A 16,476-nucleotide genomic window follows, 5' to 3' on the forward strand; every position below is an offset into this window, starting at 1 on the left:
CTCTTATCAACTGCTTAAGCTTCTGTATACATTAAAGAACGTACACTCCTCTTAGAATCAAACAAACGACCAAATCCTTAAAAAAACGATGGTATGAAATAAACTAATGGAATCCCTCCCATTATACAAAGTTAACTGCTGATGAAAATGCTACGTATACGTAATTAGACTTGGAGTGTCTTCATTCCAAGTAGAAAATAAGATGGAATGATGTCACTTATTTACGTCAAAGTAACTGCAGTAATGCCTCCGGAGTGGTTCAGATTTCCGTCCGATACTGTTTTCTGAAGCGATTTTCCAAGGAGAAAAAGAAACAAAATCAAGTCAGAAAAAGTGTCTTCGTTCAAATACAGAGATATTATACAAAACTCTAAAGTTGCAAAGACAAGAGCAGATTTAAACTGATTAAGGAAATGAAAGAAACTGCGAAATACTAAATATTACACAACTGATTCACCCACAAATGTTGATTACCACGCAAACTGTATCATGATATTTCCCCTCACCAATATAGATACATTCCAGCCTAAAATAGACAAACTGCATGTGTATATCAAGAAGCTGGTCAGTCTGCAATCCTTTATCTTCACATTTTACAGTCTGCAGAGTTACGTGCAGATTAACGAAGGCTGCATTTTAATAGCAGAAACTTAGCAGATTGCGAGAGTTATTTACATACGTACACTAGATCCAAGTCAGACCGGTTTAAAAGTTGCAATGAACACAACGTCGAATTTCACGCAAGATTTGGAAACTCCCTTCAGTTTCAAGCCATCCTTTGCGTATCCAGTAGCTGTTTGTTATATTGTTGTCATAGCTGTGGCAATCGTAGGGAATCTCATGGTATGTTACGCCATAATCACCAACACGAATCTGCGCCACAATCCATCAAACCTGTTGCTTTTGTCCCTGGCTGTGGCAGATTTTCTCACAGCAATCCTTGCCATGCCATTTGACGTAGAATCACTCTTCCTGAACTTCGCATGGAAACACGGGAAGGCCTTGTGTCTAACGTGGCAATTGGTGTACCTCTTTGTTGTACCGATCTCTATTTTCAGCCTGCTGGTCATTATTGTTGATCGATACCTAACCCTCAGCGGTTTTCACGGCCGATTTGGGTGCTCACGGTTCATGACTAAACAGAGAGCCCTCATAGTCATCGCGACAATCTGGCTTTACAGCATTTTATGGGCTCTTCTCCCTGTCATGGGATGGCGGAAAGAAGGCGACGTTCTTGAAGATGGCATCTGCATGATACCATATACAAAAGCCTACAACATAGCCAGCTCCTTTCTGAACATCGTTCTTCCCCTGCAGGTATCGTGTGGGTTTTCCATCCTGGTATATCACATCACAAGGAAGCATGAGAAGGCTCTAAGCAACACAGAACATAATTCATCCGAACAACCCACAAAGGAACAGCAAGAGATCTATTTGAAGAATATCAAGGCTGCCAAAAGGAGCTCCGTGTTCGTGCTGGCTATTTTCGTCTGCTGGCAGCCTTACGCACTTTTTGTTGTCGTTGACACCATTAACAGCGAAAACTGGACATCGTTTCACTACGAAGTCTACATGGTGCTGTTAATGTTTGGTTACCTCAACTCGGCGCTGAATCCCTTTCTTTTCGCATTTCGGAACAAGCACTTCAGAGATGTGTATGCAAAAATGTGTTCTACCTCTACGCATCAATCGCACCTGTCAATTCAACATTCAAATGCCACTGAGCTTGATAAAGCTGAACACTACACTAAAATAGTTTAGTTCAGTTATATCGTGTGCATTACTGTAAATGCGCATATTTTAAAAGCTAAAAAATTTTTAATGAGATATTAAAGAATTTCCAAGGGCTTGGAAAATATTTGTCTTCGAGGGATATGTTTCCCAGATCGAAAGTACACCATTATACCATATTTGCAGCAGTTTTTTTCAGCTGATAAGATACAAATAAATGTAATTTTAAAAATTCAAATTTTCCAGAAATTACGGTAGGAAAGGAGTAGGTCTGAAGGCAGAAGGATGAAACATAACTGAAGCAAAAACCTTATAACTTAGGAAGTTGTTGCATGTCTGTCACTGTACTGTGAAGCCGACGCTTCTAGTTCTTTCGTCGGTGGCGCCACTTTAGTGTGGTAAGATAAAAATGATCCAAGAGCTCTTAGTTTGTCGAAGGAACCAAGAAATTCATACCGAGTAACAAAAAATAAGGTTTCTTTTGAACAACATGATCAAAGTTATCGTAGCTTACACTATATATCATTACTGGTATCAAAGAGGTGTATGCTGCTCTTATGTCTATGGTGTGTAATTCATGTGATGCCGTTCGCACTTCTGAGAATTTGTTTAAAATCATTTAAAGAAAGAAATAAAGTATTAGCTCACTTTATAAAATGAAAATAAGAGAGGATTAATGTTTTGTTTGCAGTACATTTTTTGGTTGAGTCATAAGTGGCAACGTTCAGTAAGAACCAAAACAATTTCTTCCGTAGGAATCACACTTGGGTCCACCACTGATTGGGTTCCACTTTTTACTTTCAAGCTACTGTGACACGATCAGCTAAAACTAACTGCAAAGCCTAACAGCACCACTGCCTAGCGAGAACATGCATAAAAAGTTCGTTTAAGTTCCTTAACTAAATGCTACCGCCATGATAATTCTGCAAAGTCTTTTTCATTGTCCTTCTTTGCCTATCCATCAACCTCGTTCCCACGGCATTTCCCTTACTTAGGGGTGGTATGGGAAAAGACCATGGGAACGAGGTTACCTATCCATTTGTCATCAAAATTTCTGTGTAATCACCAAAAGCAGTGTTGGTCATCAGAAAATGTCAACTTGGTACGCTATATACTCGCTTGTAGGAAACTTTTCAGCCTGCATCCGATCTAGAAAATATATTGTCTACAAAGCTAAGACTGCAATGACGTCAGAGGGACAAGATCTGTGAAAAAAATAAATCTAGGGTGAGAGAAATAACCTCGCTTTAACGTAATGACTGAATTAAAAAGATAAAGTGATTATGTATTTCTTATATAGACGATATCATGAAATGAAATAAAGAATTATTTCATTTGTTGTTTGGTTTTTGCTTTTTGCTAATTTTGACCTGTCTTATGATACGATGGTTGAAGGCTTTCATGGCGACGGACAAAGTTTGGTAAACCACTTAGCTGGAAATATTGTGGCTTTGTTGACTTGCAGACTTTTGCGTCATATATTTAAATTGGTTGCGTTCAAATTACTAAAAGATGGGATTCTCAATTTGAACGATGTAACTTGTTTTTCACATAAACGTGACCAAAACCTCTTTCCTCTTAACCAAAACCTTTTCTCGAGAAGAATAAACGTAACTGATTCTTTGATGCGGCTTTGTTGCTTTTCCGACGTTCTGCTTAAGCGTACTTTAACTTAGGAAATAAGTGGCAACTGATGATATTTTGATGGAAAAATCTCTCGCCAGTATACCATACGATTCATTACCTCAACTCAGTCATCAATCCCTGAAAAACATATTCTTTCAGTATAGCGTGTAAATTATCGCGTGTTTTGAATTCAACCAGATAAGACATCACAGTAAAAATGAATATTGCAGTGTTAGTATTATGTTTCAGATATCTTTCGATATTCTGAAATAGGTTGCAATATCGTTTCTTTAGATTCGACGAGTTATTTTGAGAAGTTTCCTTACTGTATTTCTGCAGTCATCGTTATAGTTATAGTTATTTCTCATTGTGTTTTAGTTAAATCAGTAAAAGAAAAAAAAAAAAAAAAAAAGACACATGGCGGCTTAGTGTGTCATTCTGTTGCAGAAGCAGATCTGATTTGTCTATCCTACCCCAAGTAATGAAGCTATCTGTGGGTTTATTACAATGACATAGTTATCAAAAATTATAATTCTGGGTCCAGTGAATGATGCGAGGTCAGAGTGATATATATTGAGTGTGGTATACTCTGCCAAAGTCAAGTGCTACTGGTTAAGAAAAGCCTCCAAAACATCTCAAGCTGTTACGTAAATCGTCGAGACGGCCGACATCCTACTTATTTTAGATTTAGCGCTTTGTTGTTTCAGCTTTGTTGTTTTAGCAAATCGAATGCTATAATATGTGGTGTGGAAACGCCGAAACGTCATATCGTAATACTTGCAGTGACTAGTGCGGTATAACAGTGAAAAAATCACCGTAGGCTTCGGGAAAAGTTTGAGTTCTATTCTCTACCACTTGGAGCCGCGAAATTTGCACGTTCCAGAACAGCCTCTTCAATAACAGGATGAACAACAGTTCCGCTGCAGATCCGTTTACCGACGAGGACGTTTCCTTTGGTTTTAAACCAGAGTTTTCGTATCCTGTTGCAGCCTGTTACATAGTCATCACAGCGGTGGCAGTCTTTGGAAACTTCTTGGTCTGTTTCGCAATACTTGCTAATAAACATCTCCGCCACAAACCGACGAATCTTTTCATTTTTTCCTTGGCTCTTTCAGATTTTCTCACGGCAACGATCGTAATACCGTTTGATATAGAATCACTTTTCCTTAAAGGTGCATGGAATCATGGAAAAGCATTCTGCATAGTTTGGCAGGTGGTGTTCACGATAACCGTACCCATCTCGATTTTCAGCTTGTTGGCCATTAGCGTGGATCGATACAAGACCCTTAGCGATCCTTTGGCGCGGTTTAAAAGTTCACAGGTCATGACTCAAACCAGAGCTCTAATTGTCATAGCAATCATCTGGCTGTACTGCGCTCTATGGCCGCTTTTTGTCTTCATGGGTTGGCGAGACGAAGGAGAGGTAGATGATGATGGTATCTGCCTGCTGCCATACACAAAGGAATTTACACTTGTTATGTCCTTTGTTAATGTCATTCTCCCTTTGATGATCACATGCGTTTTTTTCCTCCTCGTATATTGTATTGCTGTCAAGAACAATCGATACTCCAAAAGAGGCAACTTTCCTTCCATTCGACAGCCCTCAAAGGAGGAAAAAAAGATGTATTTAAACAATGTCAAAGCAGCTAAGACGACTTCAAAGTTCGTTTTGACTCTCTTCCTCTGCTGGCAACCTTACTGCTATTTTGTCGTTGCTAGTATTATCGACGGCCACAACTGGGAATCGTTTCCTTACAAAGTTTACTTGGTATTACTGATGTTTGGTTACCTTAACTCAGCGCTTAATCCGTTCCTTTTCGCCTTTTCCAACAAAAGTTTTAAGGCTGTGTTTAAAAACCTCTTAACCTCGCTCAAACCAGCTGTACAACGGACTGAACCGAGCTTATCGCTTCGCCGGCTCTCGACGTTTTCACAAAGCACCATTACTTCCGAGATTCCGGAGCTGGGAAACGGCGTCCGTCTCCAGTCCATATCCTATAACGAGGATTCAGCTTTTTAATCAATGCCTGCAGTAGAGAGGTAGTTATGGTGATAACTCAAGGATGAAATTTGAGATCCAGAAACTTTATTTAAAAAAGTTGAGCTAATTTTGAGCGATTTAGCAACATACATTCATGATATTGTGACAAGCTCTTAAGTTGAGTATTGTAAAGCGACCACATTACAAATAAGTATTTTTCCCAAGCATTAAAAAGATCTGTCATGCAAAAAGAACATATGCAATTGGTAAATGATGAAACGATGTACCTACTCAAGTATACTTATATAGTGGTAACAGTTATGCTTGGTGAGAAACCTGGGTCCCGTTCAATTTTTTAAGACGGTAGGGAATCACTTAACATGTAATCTTCAGTGGTTTGATGGTAAAGATGTATTATTAATGTAATCACAGGTGGCCCAAGCTCTGTCACAGGCTCTTTCACAGTGCATGATTAAAGAGTTTGTATAGTGGCTTAGTTGGACTTGCTTTTGAGCTCCGTAAATATAAAGTTGTGTGGAATAATCAAAGAAATAAGGTCTTACCTTCAAAGAGAGTAGTCTGTATTGTTCTCCTCGCGATTTGAGGCCGTTTTGATGTGTTTTAGCTTGACGCACAAAATCACCGTGCACAAAATACGGGAAGGTCGGAAACTTCTGTTGACACATGCTCGCCAAAATCGATCGAAAACAACACTTAAAGAGATCGTTTTCACGTGACGTCACATCATTTCCGGTCGCCATATTTGTGTACAACCCAGGGTAATATTACATTTGCAAATAATAAGCACATCAAAAGTTTCTGCCTGTAAAAATGAATACTACAGTAACGGAAGCAAAATTAAGTGCCAATACAGATATCAGTATCCATCCTCCTCTTTCTGAGTACGCCACGAAGCTAGAACCACGAGTAAGGCAGCGTTATTTGGAAAACATTTCGGCGATTGGAATCGATCCCGTCCTTAACCAGAGTAAGAATTTTCAACCAGACTGCTTGCCCCCAGTTGAATCTACAGATCTCCTTTTCTATCTGGTTTTGGAGACGAGCTTCTACACGCAACAACAGTTTAAGGCTTTCACAAGCCTACAATCAGATGGTTTCGGGATTTATAACCAGCGTAAAAGGCCACATAATCGCAAACAAATTTGTTGTGTTAGCAAAGGTGAGACATTCGCAGAGAATGAATGACTTTTGATCCCTATCTGGATTATAGCAGAAAAGGAGGGGACAGTTTTATCCGCTCATTGCCTAGGTTGTAGGGCCGGGCTAGCTGAATCATGTTCGCATATTGCAAGCGTTTTATTTTACGTAGAAGCGTGGACGAAGATAAATAGTAGTCAAACTCTTCCGATTGCGTGCCGACGTCAACAAACAATCTTGAGTCAGTTTGTGTGCCTTTCTCTGTGGGCTTCGCTAGACTTTCTGCTTCGCTACCTTGGAAGTTTAAATCTAAACTTTGCTGCCCCGATTCGCTAATTTTGAATAACTTCTCCCTCTCAGACTCTAGTACTTGCACCCTTTTGGCAAACGAAAGGTTTCTTCACCAATTCGCGTTCCCTTGCCCTCTTACTTCTTTTTGCTGCTTGTTCTCGATCCGTACGACTAGTCTCCTTATTATGTCCTAAATTTAGAGTTGGGATCCAATCAATGTTAAATTTACCCCATGATTTTGCGGCCTTTCCAGAAACAAAGTGTTTCTCACACACGCGATCGTTTCCAAAATGGTATCGGTGAGATCGTCTCTGCTAATAGCAGAAATCCAGCACGATCTTCTTTCTGCTGACAATTCTCTGGCTTCTTTTCCTTGATTTTCAATTATCGAAGGTACTTTGGCAAAATATAATCCTTTATCCCTTTCACTTCTATTTCCACAGCCGACAATAAAGCACAAAACCATCTTCTTTCAAAGGACGCAGTAGATTTGCATGCGATATCTGTACACAAATATGGCGGTGTAGAAACAGTTGTCAGGGTTTTGGTCACGTAAGTGAAAACGATCTAACACCAACCCTTCACACATACTAAGGTGCCCCGGGTAAACTCATCGACTTGACCAGATCGTCGATACTGTCCATCTTAACTTCACTGCTTTCTTGTTATACTTGATAACAACAGAAATACCGGGTACCTTAGTGTGTGTGAAGGGTTAGTGTTAGAAGACTATGGGGAGGACCCGTTGAGAGAGATTTGACTAGGGTCCAGGTTGACCGCGCATTAACGGTCTCTCAGCTGCACAAGATATTCCTTCCACGCACTAGAAGAATTCAGAACGGCCGTTAATTTGAAATTCTCGCTGGATTGGTTGCTCGACAAACCATCTTTTGTGGGATTTTTTTCGGTGAACTTAAAGGGCAACTATTTGGCTTTCGTGCTGCCAAGTTTTGACTCGAGGGAAAGTATTTTAGTGTTGTTTTCGATCGATTTTGGCGAGCATGTGTCAACAGAAGTTTCCGACCTTCCCGTATTTTGTGCACGGTGATTTAGGGCGTCAAGCTAAAACACATCAAAACGGCCTCAAATCGCGAGGAGAACAACACAGACTACTCTGTATGAAGGTAAGACTTTATTTCTTTGATTATTTCACACAACTTTACACTTACGGAGCTCAAAAGCAAGTCCAACTAAACCACTATACAAACTCTTCAATTATTCACTATGAAAGAGCCTGTGACAGAGCTTGGGCCACCTATGGTGTAATGGAATCTAAGAGGACCATTGAAACTCTATCCAGCAACAACGCATTGTCTGTAATTTTAATGAAATTACCAAACTTTTGTTTGAAATTGATGTGACGCTTTGTCCTTCCAATCATAGGGAAAGGATCGAGCTCAAACCAAATTATGACTACAAGAGAGAAAGTAGCGACTTTTTTAAAAAAAAAACCCTGGATTTCAGAGGAAACTAGCCACTCAAGGAGCGTTCACTTGGGCTTCTTCTAAAAAACGGGATAAACGTCCGCAAAAAAGTTAAACTAGCCATGGCAACAAGCGAAGCCGATGAAGATCTGCCTACTTTTTCTTTGGGAATGGATTTTTTAACTCCCGAGAAAGAACCCAGAGGAAGGGAAAACAAAACAATCGACGGTTTTCATCTCGATTCGCAACTCTAACGTCATTTCCACCCATGAATTCACCTGTCAGTTTTGACCAATCTGAGACAAGATCATTGAAGCATAGCGAAATACTTTTGCGAAACAAAATAAATTAAGAATAAACACTAGCGAGAAAAACACACAACGTTTCGATGACTCCATGTCATCATTCTCAAGTGAGAAGGGAATAAAAATGAATAGTTAATTTATACCGTGCGAAGGTGGCAAACGTAAAAAGTTTAAAATATTTAAAATATTTAAATAAATAATTGCGCGTGTTGAGTTCATAAATGTAAACTATTAAATAAATAGTTTCGCGCGTATGGAATCCGATTGCTTGTTCAAAGAGGGCTTCATCTTCTCTATGAAAAGCATTTCATGAACTAAACAGTCCAGTTTCCCGGTGCACTTTTTAAGTACGTTGAAATACTTGGTCAGGTCGCCGATGGTTTGTAGGCCGTGGTCGTTCTTTAGTTCTTCCCTCTTTGAACAAACAATCGGATTCCATACGCGCGAAACTATTTATTTAATAGTTTACATTTATGAACTCACGCGCAATTATTTATTTAAATATTTTAAATATTTTAAACTTTTTACGTTTGCCACCTTCGTACGGTATAAATTAACTATTCATTTTTATTCTCTTCTCACTTGAGAATGATGACATGGAGTCATCGAAACGTTGTGTGTTTTTCTCGCTAGTGTTTATTCTTAAATGTCTAACAAAATCCAATGTCATTCGAAAATAAATTAAACAACGCATTGCAGCGTAGGAGACTAGGAGAGAGAATATCTGCCCTTTATACATAAACTACAGCGTTCAAAATGTTTATAAAACAATTGGTTTATGTGTCAGCTGTGCGTTCGTCGAGAGTTAAAGCATTTGGGAAGTTTGGAGAGCACTCAAGAAGCCAGAGTTGCTCTCAGCTGCGCCTCGAGCAACTCTTAGGCATCTTTAATTCGTGATCTCAAAAATTCCCGCGTGCTTCAAGTCTCGATGAACGCACGCTAACGCATGAACCACTTGTTAATAGGGATTCTGGGCTCTGTCCTGGTGTACCGGTTCACAAGGGAATTACCATTGTTCTTTCTTTGTTTAGGAGTCATTGGTTAGCTGTTGTGTATTGTTCGGTCTTTTGTAACGGCTCTTGTGAACCGGTACACGAGGACAGAACCCTTTCGTACGAAATACCAAATCATACTTTACAAGTATTGAACCCAATAAACACCAGTAACAGAAACAGGCTATTTAACGGACGAACTAAGCTTATGTATCTAACCTCACTATTTAAGTTGCTTCTGTCAGTATCCTTATCCAACTCGCTGTTGTTCACGAACATTCTTGATTTTTTCAGCGAAGTATTCGTCTCAGCATCATAGTCTGTTTTTAAATAGGCCTTCACAGTTTTGCCAGTATTTTCGTAGTTTGAACTCACATATGGCTCATTTGTTATCTCGTGAGAACAAGTATGAACTTTCCACATTTAACTTGCTTTCAAGCAATGAAGTTCGCGGGCCGGCCCATTCCGAAAACACTCAACATCATTTAGCGTGGACCTACCACGAACGGCGTGTGCGTTTGCATGTGGAATGAGCTTATAAGACAGGAATCTTTGCAAAGCAGCCTTCCCAAAACACAGCATTCTGTAAATTACGATGTTTGTAAAGCGCGAGCTCACGATAACACAAGTTGTCGCACTTTCATCCCCAGTTTCCGCGGTTTACGCAAGGAACGCCTGGGACCATGACCCCCCTTTTGGCGACCAAAACGGCTTGCATTTTTAGACTCAGGCTTTCCTACGAAAGCCCGAGTAAAAAACATTTGATTACTCTAAGAGATGATGTACCACTGATGTTCGGCTGAGACCCTCCCTGTTTGTTCTTAATTCGAACAAACATTTTAAAACTGTACATATAAAACTGTTCAAATGGCACAAGCTCGCCCATCAATCGAGCTCATCAGAAAGCTCTGTAACTCCGGCTACATTGCGTTTTTAGACAAAATTGTAGTTCGCTTCCATTCACTATCCTACAGTCTCCCTCGTTTCATTGCATCTGAAGTTAAGATGGCAAGGAGGGTTTTTTTTTTTTTTTTGCACGATTTTTTATTTTAACCCTGGAAATTCTTAGTAACGTCATTTTGATTTCAGTCGATTCTGCTGAAAAGCGAGGGACAACTTAATCACTTTACGAGACTTTGGAAGTTATCAGATATGGGTAAAAATGTTTCGTCAACACAATTTCATAAAAGAAAAGGAAAATCATTCGACAGATGGTAAGACTAGAGTGTTTTATTTGTCACAACATTAATAGAGCGAATTAAGCGAATTTAGGAGAACAAAGAATACAAATCGTATTTTTTTTTTAAAAGATATCTCCAGCCGGATCACTTGAAACAAACCGAGATTGACCATTGCAAAAGATAGCAAACGTTAGAGGTAGGCCCCAAAGGGCTGTCTACCTGTGATTGGACTAAGTGAGGTAAAATTAGGCACAGACTTGAAATCACACTAGTTTCATGTTTTTGTTTTGTTTTTGTTTTTGGTTTTGTTTTTTATCCAAGCTAAAGCTCAATAACTTGTTTATTATAGATTGTTTTCGGGTTTTGCTTCCTGGTCAACATTTAATGGCCACCCAAATCTTAAAAGCTAATCATTTCTGCTGCTTAACTGTTCTTGGCTTAGTTTAGCAATACAATTTGAACTGTTGAAAATCTGACAAGTTAACAGGTACAGTTTAGTCAGTTTTGGGTAAAACAGATTTGTCACATGTGCTTTAAAAATGGTTCAAGATAAAGTAACGAGGATATGATCGACATATTACTGTAATTCCTTTTTTTACGAAGTTATGAAACCAGAAGCATATACCATATAGCAGGTCTCAGATGGAGGAAAGCCGCACACCTTTTTGGGCACAAATGCGCGGCTTATACACCGGTTTTTACATGCTTCTGATTAAAGGACCGTCGCCGTTCACGTTCTCCAGACAACACAAAGTTTGGCCATTTCACTTTGTTTTGCAGAGGACGCAAGGAAATTTACAAAGATTTATGACGCATGTGCAAAGCTATAATTCTGCTCATTAAACCTTTTGTTTTGCGACGTTCCAGTTGCCGTTGTCGCGGTGGTTTTCTTAAACTCCCTGATGACTGGTCCCTAAACGCGATGTAATAACTACACCAACACTGACGTAACAAGGCTGTGTTCAAATCTACCATAACTGATCGATGAGACACCTTAGTGTGGCCTGTTGACAGCGACTCCCAGCAGTTATATAGCCGGAAAGGAAATTTGAAACAAGTGTAACGTGGTTTCCTAAACCTCAGTGAGAGATTGAAAGTTCCCGCCTGGGTCCTACTTGAACACGAATGGCTTCAAATTTTTATGTCTTAAGTCCTTGACCCCCTAAGTATCTAATTTATCATTGCAATGTCAATCCTGAAACACACATGAAGCTAATGAGAATAAAGGAAATGATCACCAACTAAAGAAGCTTTTGATCGTTAAACAAATTCGCCTTGTCAGCACCTAAGGAATCTTATATATAGAAAACAGTATGATGGAGAATATGCATGCTGATGTTAGAGTATACAAGAATAAAGGTTCAATCAAATTTCGAGCGCGAAATATATCCAAAACTTTGTTACATTCTGCTCATTTACTGTCGATAATGTTATCAGTTCTGCTTGGTAAACAAGAAACAAATCAGCGACCATCAGATACATAAACGCAGCTTTTAAACGGAAAGCTTGTAACGTTTGGTGGCCCAAATCGCTTTAGGAGGATGCAAAATTGATGACACGTCACTGCTTCGATTTTATCGACTGGAGACGCACCACTCTGTTTTCCTCTTCTGCGATCTGTGAATTGCTGGTGCTTTGTGAAAAGGTGGAACGTTGGCGCACTGTACCCAGTGAATTAAACTGACCCAGTGTGATCGACCTGAGCAGTTTGCGATACACAGATTGAAATCTTTTGTTACGGAAGGCGAACAGAAAGGGATTGAGCGCCGAATTAAGGTAACCGAGCATGAGTAGAACCATATAAAGTTCAAAGGGATATGGCTCCCATGTATCACCTATGAGATTAGCGACAATGCTGAAGTAGGTGAAAGGCTGCCAGCAGAGAAACATGACAACTACAAACATCGCGGTTGTTTTGGCTGCTTTTATGTTCTTTGTGTACATCTTGCCCTCTTCTTTGGTTGGCTTAAAAGTTGAGGGGAAGCCGCCTGTTTTGGTAACCTTGTGGTGCTTGCGAGCGATGAGGTAAATGAGAATGTAAAACCCACACGTCAGAAGGAGCGGAAAGATGAAATTCATGATAGAAGTAAGAAGATTGTAGACAATGGTATAATGCACCGAGCAAGCACCATTATAAATTGGCTCAACACTTCTATCTCGCCATCCTATGATCGGAAGGAGCGCCCACAAAATGCAGTAAGACCAAATAAGAGCGATTACAATCAGAGATCTTCGTTTAGTTATGAGTTGCGAGCGTCGAAAGCGACCAAGAGGATCCTTGAGTGTCTTGTAGCGATCCACGCTGATAGCCAGAAGCGTGAAAATCGAGGTTGGTACAGTGATGAGGTAAACCGTCAGAAAGGTCACACACATTGTTTTTCCATGTTTCCACTCTCCACTCAGAAAAAGTGCCTCAATGTCAAATGGCACAGCAAGAGTTACGGTGAGAAGATCCGAGACTGCCAAAGACAAAAGAAGGAGGTTTGTTGGGTTGTTACGGAGATTTCTGTTGGCAAGGATAGCGTAAGAGACCATCAGGTTGCCAATGATGGCCACAACCACGATAAGAATACACAAAGAGGCGAGTGGGTAAACGAAATACGGGGAGAAACCGAATAGAGGTTCTTGATGACCGCTGACGTTATGATCGGAATAATTGTTCATCTTGAGTTCGAAAAGCGTTTCCTCGGCCTCTACGACAGTTCTTGAACCTTGAAAGAGAGCCCCCAACGATTGAGAGTGTAAAAATGGAAATGTTCTTAACCTGAACTTTTACGCACACTCACGCCAATGAACGGTTATGATACCAAAACAATCTTTTTATGCATGCATCCGACAGCATTGGCTTGTCGAAGAGGCAAATATATATGTCATATTAGCTTTTGGGTCTGAGTGGGTTTGAGAGCGGTAAGAATTGGGTGCCTTTATCCTCATTAATATCTCTGGCATATTTTGAGTTACAGTTGTTTATCTCCTACTGAAGTTCAATATTCTCTTTAGATATAGTGATTGGCATTTGAAATTAACATAACTCTTCTCTGGGTGTTTAGAAATAGAACTTCAGGAATCTTGGACGAACATTTTTGACAGAAAAAATTAATTGATTAAGAATAGTTCTTAAGAGCTCTGACAAGTAATTACCCGCAAAAGATTAAACCTTTTTAAGACTATGCATGATATTTCCTGTTAAAATTTACCACAGAAAAAACACTTTGTAAACGTTGTTTACGAGAAACTAAACGTGGAATATATTACCACCAGCCTTAATGCGAGAGAAAGGTTTCGAGTTCGGTGACTTACGTCATGGCAAGGACGACAGGATGCAAGCGCAGTAATATCGCAAGAACAAAATCTTGATTACAAAGCGAATTAGTACAAAGCCGGGGTCAAGTAACGACAGCCATAAACTGTTAAGTACTCTCGAAGAGACTTGCCCGAGTTTGTGTTTTATGAACAGCAATTGCACGAAAGCAATTTCACGAGATTATTCAGGGAGTAGTCTCGACGTTTCTTGGCTATATTCGACTTTAAAACAACTTATGAGTTACAATATTTCGTTCAAGTATTTTTCAAGTAAGAAAGGCAGAAATAAGTGATCTCACTCGGCGATGTTGTCTTTTTTCTACTTTGCTTCAGAATTCATTATATATCGTGTGCAAGAGAAGGATTGAAACTGTACGCAAGTTATATGCTCACCAGTTGGCTTTTCAGTCATTGCTGTAGCTTACTTAGCCAAAACCTTCACGAAATTATTCAGGGAGTAGTCTCGACGTTTCTTGGCTATATTCGGCATTAAAACAACTTATGAGTTACAATATTTCGTTCAAGTATTGTTCAAGTAAGAAAGGCAGATATAAGTGATCTCACTCGGCGATGTTGTCTTTTTGCTACTTTGCTTCAGAATTCATTATAAATCGTGTGCAAGAGAAGGATTGAAACTGTACGCAAGTTATATGCTCACCAGTTGGCTTTTCAGTCATTGCTGTAGCTTATTTAGCCAAAACCTTCACGGATGCACCTTCAAGATTCGGTTAAACTTGAAATAACCCCTCAAGAAAAGGGTTAAGTTGTGAAAATAGTGGCGTAGTACTTGTGCAGTTCTTCTAGAAACGACACTTGTGTCGCTTTGTTTTCCCTGATGGGGCTAAGAGCTCAATTCGTTGTCAAGGTAAACTTTCTCAGTATTCATCTGATCGAGTGTTCGGTACCTTAAACGCATTCCACATCAATAAGCACTTGATATTGGCCGAGTTTAAATTATAATCCGATGCTGCTCTGACTTTGCACAAGATGGGATGAATCACTCTTGTTGGCCGACATCGTTTGTGTGTTAGAACCACCATCGAAGTCTCACTTAAACTATATAACCTTCTCCAACTTTCTTAAGAAAGATGCAGTCAAGGTGAATTTTTTTCAAAAGGAATACTAATAAAACAAGCACGATCAAGCTAATATCAATTTCTACTCGTTTACAAACAACTGCCTGATGGATGAATATCACTGCAGTCGAGGAAGTCGGTTTGTAAACTGATTCGCACTTCCTTGCGGGGATATCTTGTATCTGATTAAAATCATTGATGTCTTCAACCTTTTTTTTTTTGAAGTAGTAATGTAAATTGGCCACCTTAAAGAGTTTGTGAAGCTGACCTTTTGAGCGTTAACTCTTCATAAGAGCGAATAACAAAGGGCTAACGTTTGATACATCAGCTTCAGAAACTCTAAAGGTGGCCAATTAACATTATCAAATCAGATGATAAAACTAAAGCATCCTGTAATACCCCCACCGACGTAGCATCACAGACTTTTTTAGAGACTTACCCCCTTTATTTCCATTTGAAAGGCAGGATGTTTTGTTGATTTGTTTGTTACTGAAGTGACGAAGGAGATAATTTTTTTTTATTTTGGCGTCTTCTATATTCTTGTGTTCTAATAATTAATGTGGGATGCCGATTACAGAGAATTCTCCTAAAAAATGATATGTATGGCCAACCACATAGCTTAAAGGAGTAAAGTTCGACCATGAAGCAGCTTAAAAAGGAACCTCAAAAGATCCGCCTGTATCGGCCGACCTTTTTGTAGATTGCTACCTGTATTTGACTCTTATGTTCCGAAAATATTACATTTGGTGAATATAGCAGGTAAACTCGTTTGTTCTCCTCGAAGTAAAATAGGACGATGTTTCCATAACAGCTCTTTTATTAGTAACAATGATGGCAAGGGTTTCTTTTATCTATTTATTCACCTTTTTATTTTTCGAGACGCAAGAAAAACGCCCACTTATTACCAAAACAGATTTTTCGAATCATGGAAGTTCGGGAAGTCGAATTTAGAGAAAATAAAATACTATCAACCATAGCAACAATTTACAAGTTGAAATGTGGCTTATCTAGCTTACCTAGGGAGAGTTCTACTCGCCGCCTCTCCCGATAAAACTGAGAATTATGGTTCTTCTTCATATGTTTAATCTCCTATAATTTAGCCTAAAAACCTTCGCAGTCGCGTTTAAATCAAGATAAACCTCGATTTACCCAAGGGATCTCACAACAGAGGAGCGGAAATATATGTACAACTACAGGGGGCCCGTACAATCTGTTTGTGTAGCCGACGGTTGGTTTATAGTGAATGTACCAGTCGGCTACACAAACAGATTGTATGGGCTTCCTGTGGTACAACAAGGCTCTTATGGGCAAATGTATCCAATTTACCAGATTTACTGTTTGCCTCACCTATAGTGATATATTGCTGACCATGTACATAAATCATTGATAAATAAACGTTGAATTACTT

The 16,476-nt window shown here is 39.4% G+C and overlaps 3 protein-coding genes across 3 annotated transcripts; 2 read left to right on the forward strand and 1 right to left on the reverse strand.

Moving 5' to 3' along the window:
- The first annotated feature begins 514 nt into the window (after positions 1-514).
- Positions 515-2,426, forward strand: LOC111342705 (histamine H2 receptor-like). The gene has a single exon (XM_022949812.2). The coding sequence runs from the start codon at positions 718-720 to the stop codon at positions 1,759-1,761; it is 1,044 nt and encodes a 347-aa protein (XP_022805547.1). The 5' UTR covers positions 515-717; the 3' UTR covers positions 1,762-2,426.
- Positions 2,427-3,774: 1,348 nt separating this feature from the next.
- On the forward strand, positions 3,775-5,834 carry LOC111342710 (5-hydroxytryptamine receptor 1). Its single transcript, XM_022949818.2, has one exon. It carries the CDS (start codon positions 4,262-4,264, stop codon positions 5,375-5,377), a length of 1,116 nt encoding a protein of 371 aa, XP_022805553.2. The 5' UTR covers positions 3,775-4,261; the 3' UTR covers positions 5,378-5,834.
- A 4,884-nt stretch (positions 5,835-10,718) lies between these two features.
- On the reverse strand, positions 10,719-13,487 carry LOC111342704 (histamine H2 receptor). Its single transcript, XM_022949811.2, has one exon. The coding sequence runs from the start codon at positions 13,351-13,353 to the stop codon at positions 12,250-12,252; it is 1,104 nt and encodes a 367-aa protein (XP_022805546.1). The 5' UTR covers positions 13,354-13,487; the 3' UTR covers positions 10,719-12,249.
- Positions 13,488-16,476: the final 2,989 nt, after the last annotated feature.

The sequence above is a fragment of the Stylophora pistillata genome, chromosome 4 (genome assembly GCF_964205215.1).
Source record: "Stylophora pistillata chromosome 4, jaStyPist1.2, whole genome shotgun sequence".
Classification (NCBI taxonomy): Eukaryota; Metazoa; Cnidaria; class Anthozoa; order Scleractinia; family Pocilloporidae; genus Stylophora; species Stylophora pistillata.

Bases quoted from the DNA above. Each gene is read 5' to 3' on its own strand.
- LOC111342705 (XM_022949812.2), top strand. From the start codon at position 718: ATGAACACAACGTCGAATTTCACGCAAGATTTGGAAACTCCCTTCAGT.
- LOC111342710 (XM_022949818.2), top strand. From the start codon at position 4,262: ATGAACAACAGTTCCGCTGCAGATCCGTTTACCGACGAGGACGTTTCC.
- LOC111342704 (XM_022949811.2), bottom strand. From the start codon at position 13,353: ATGAACAATTATTCCGATCATAACGTCAGCGGTCATCAAGAACCTCTA.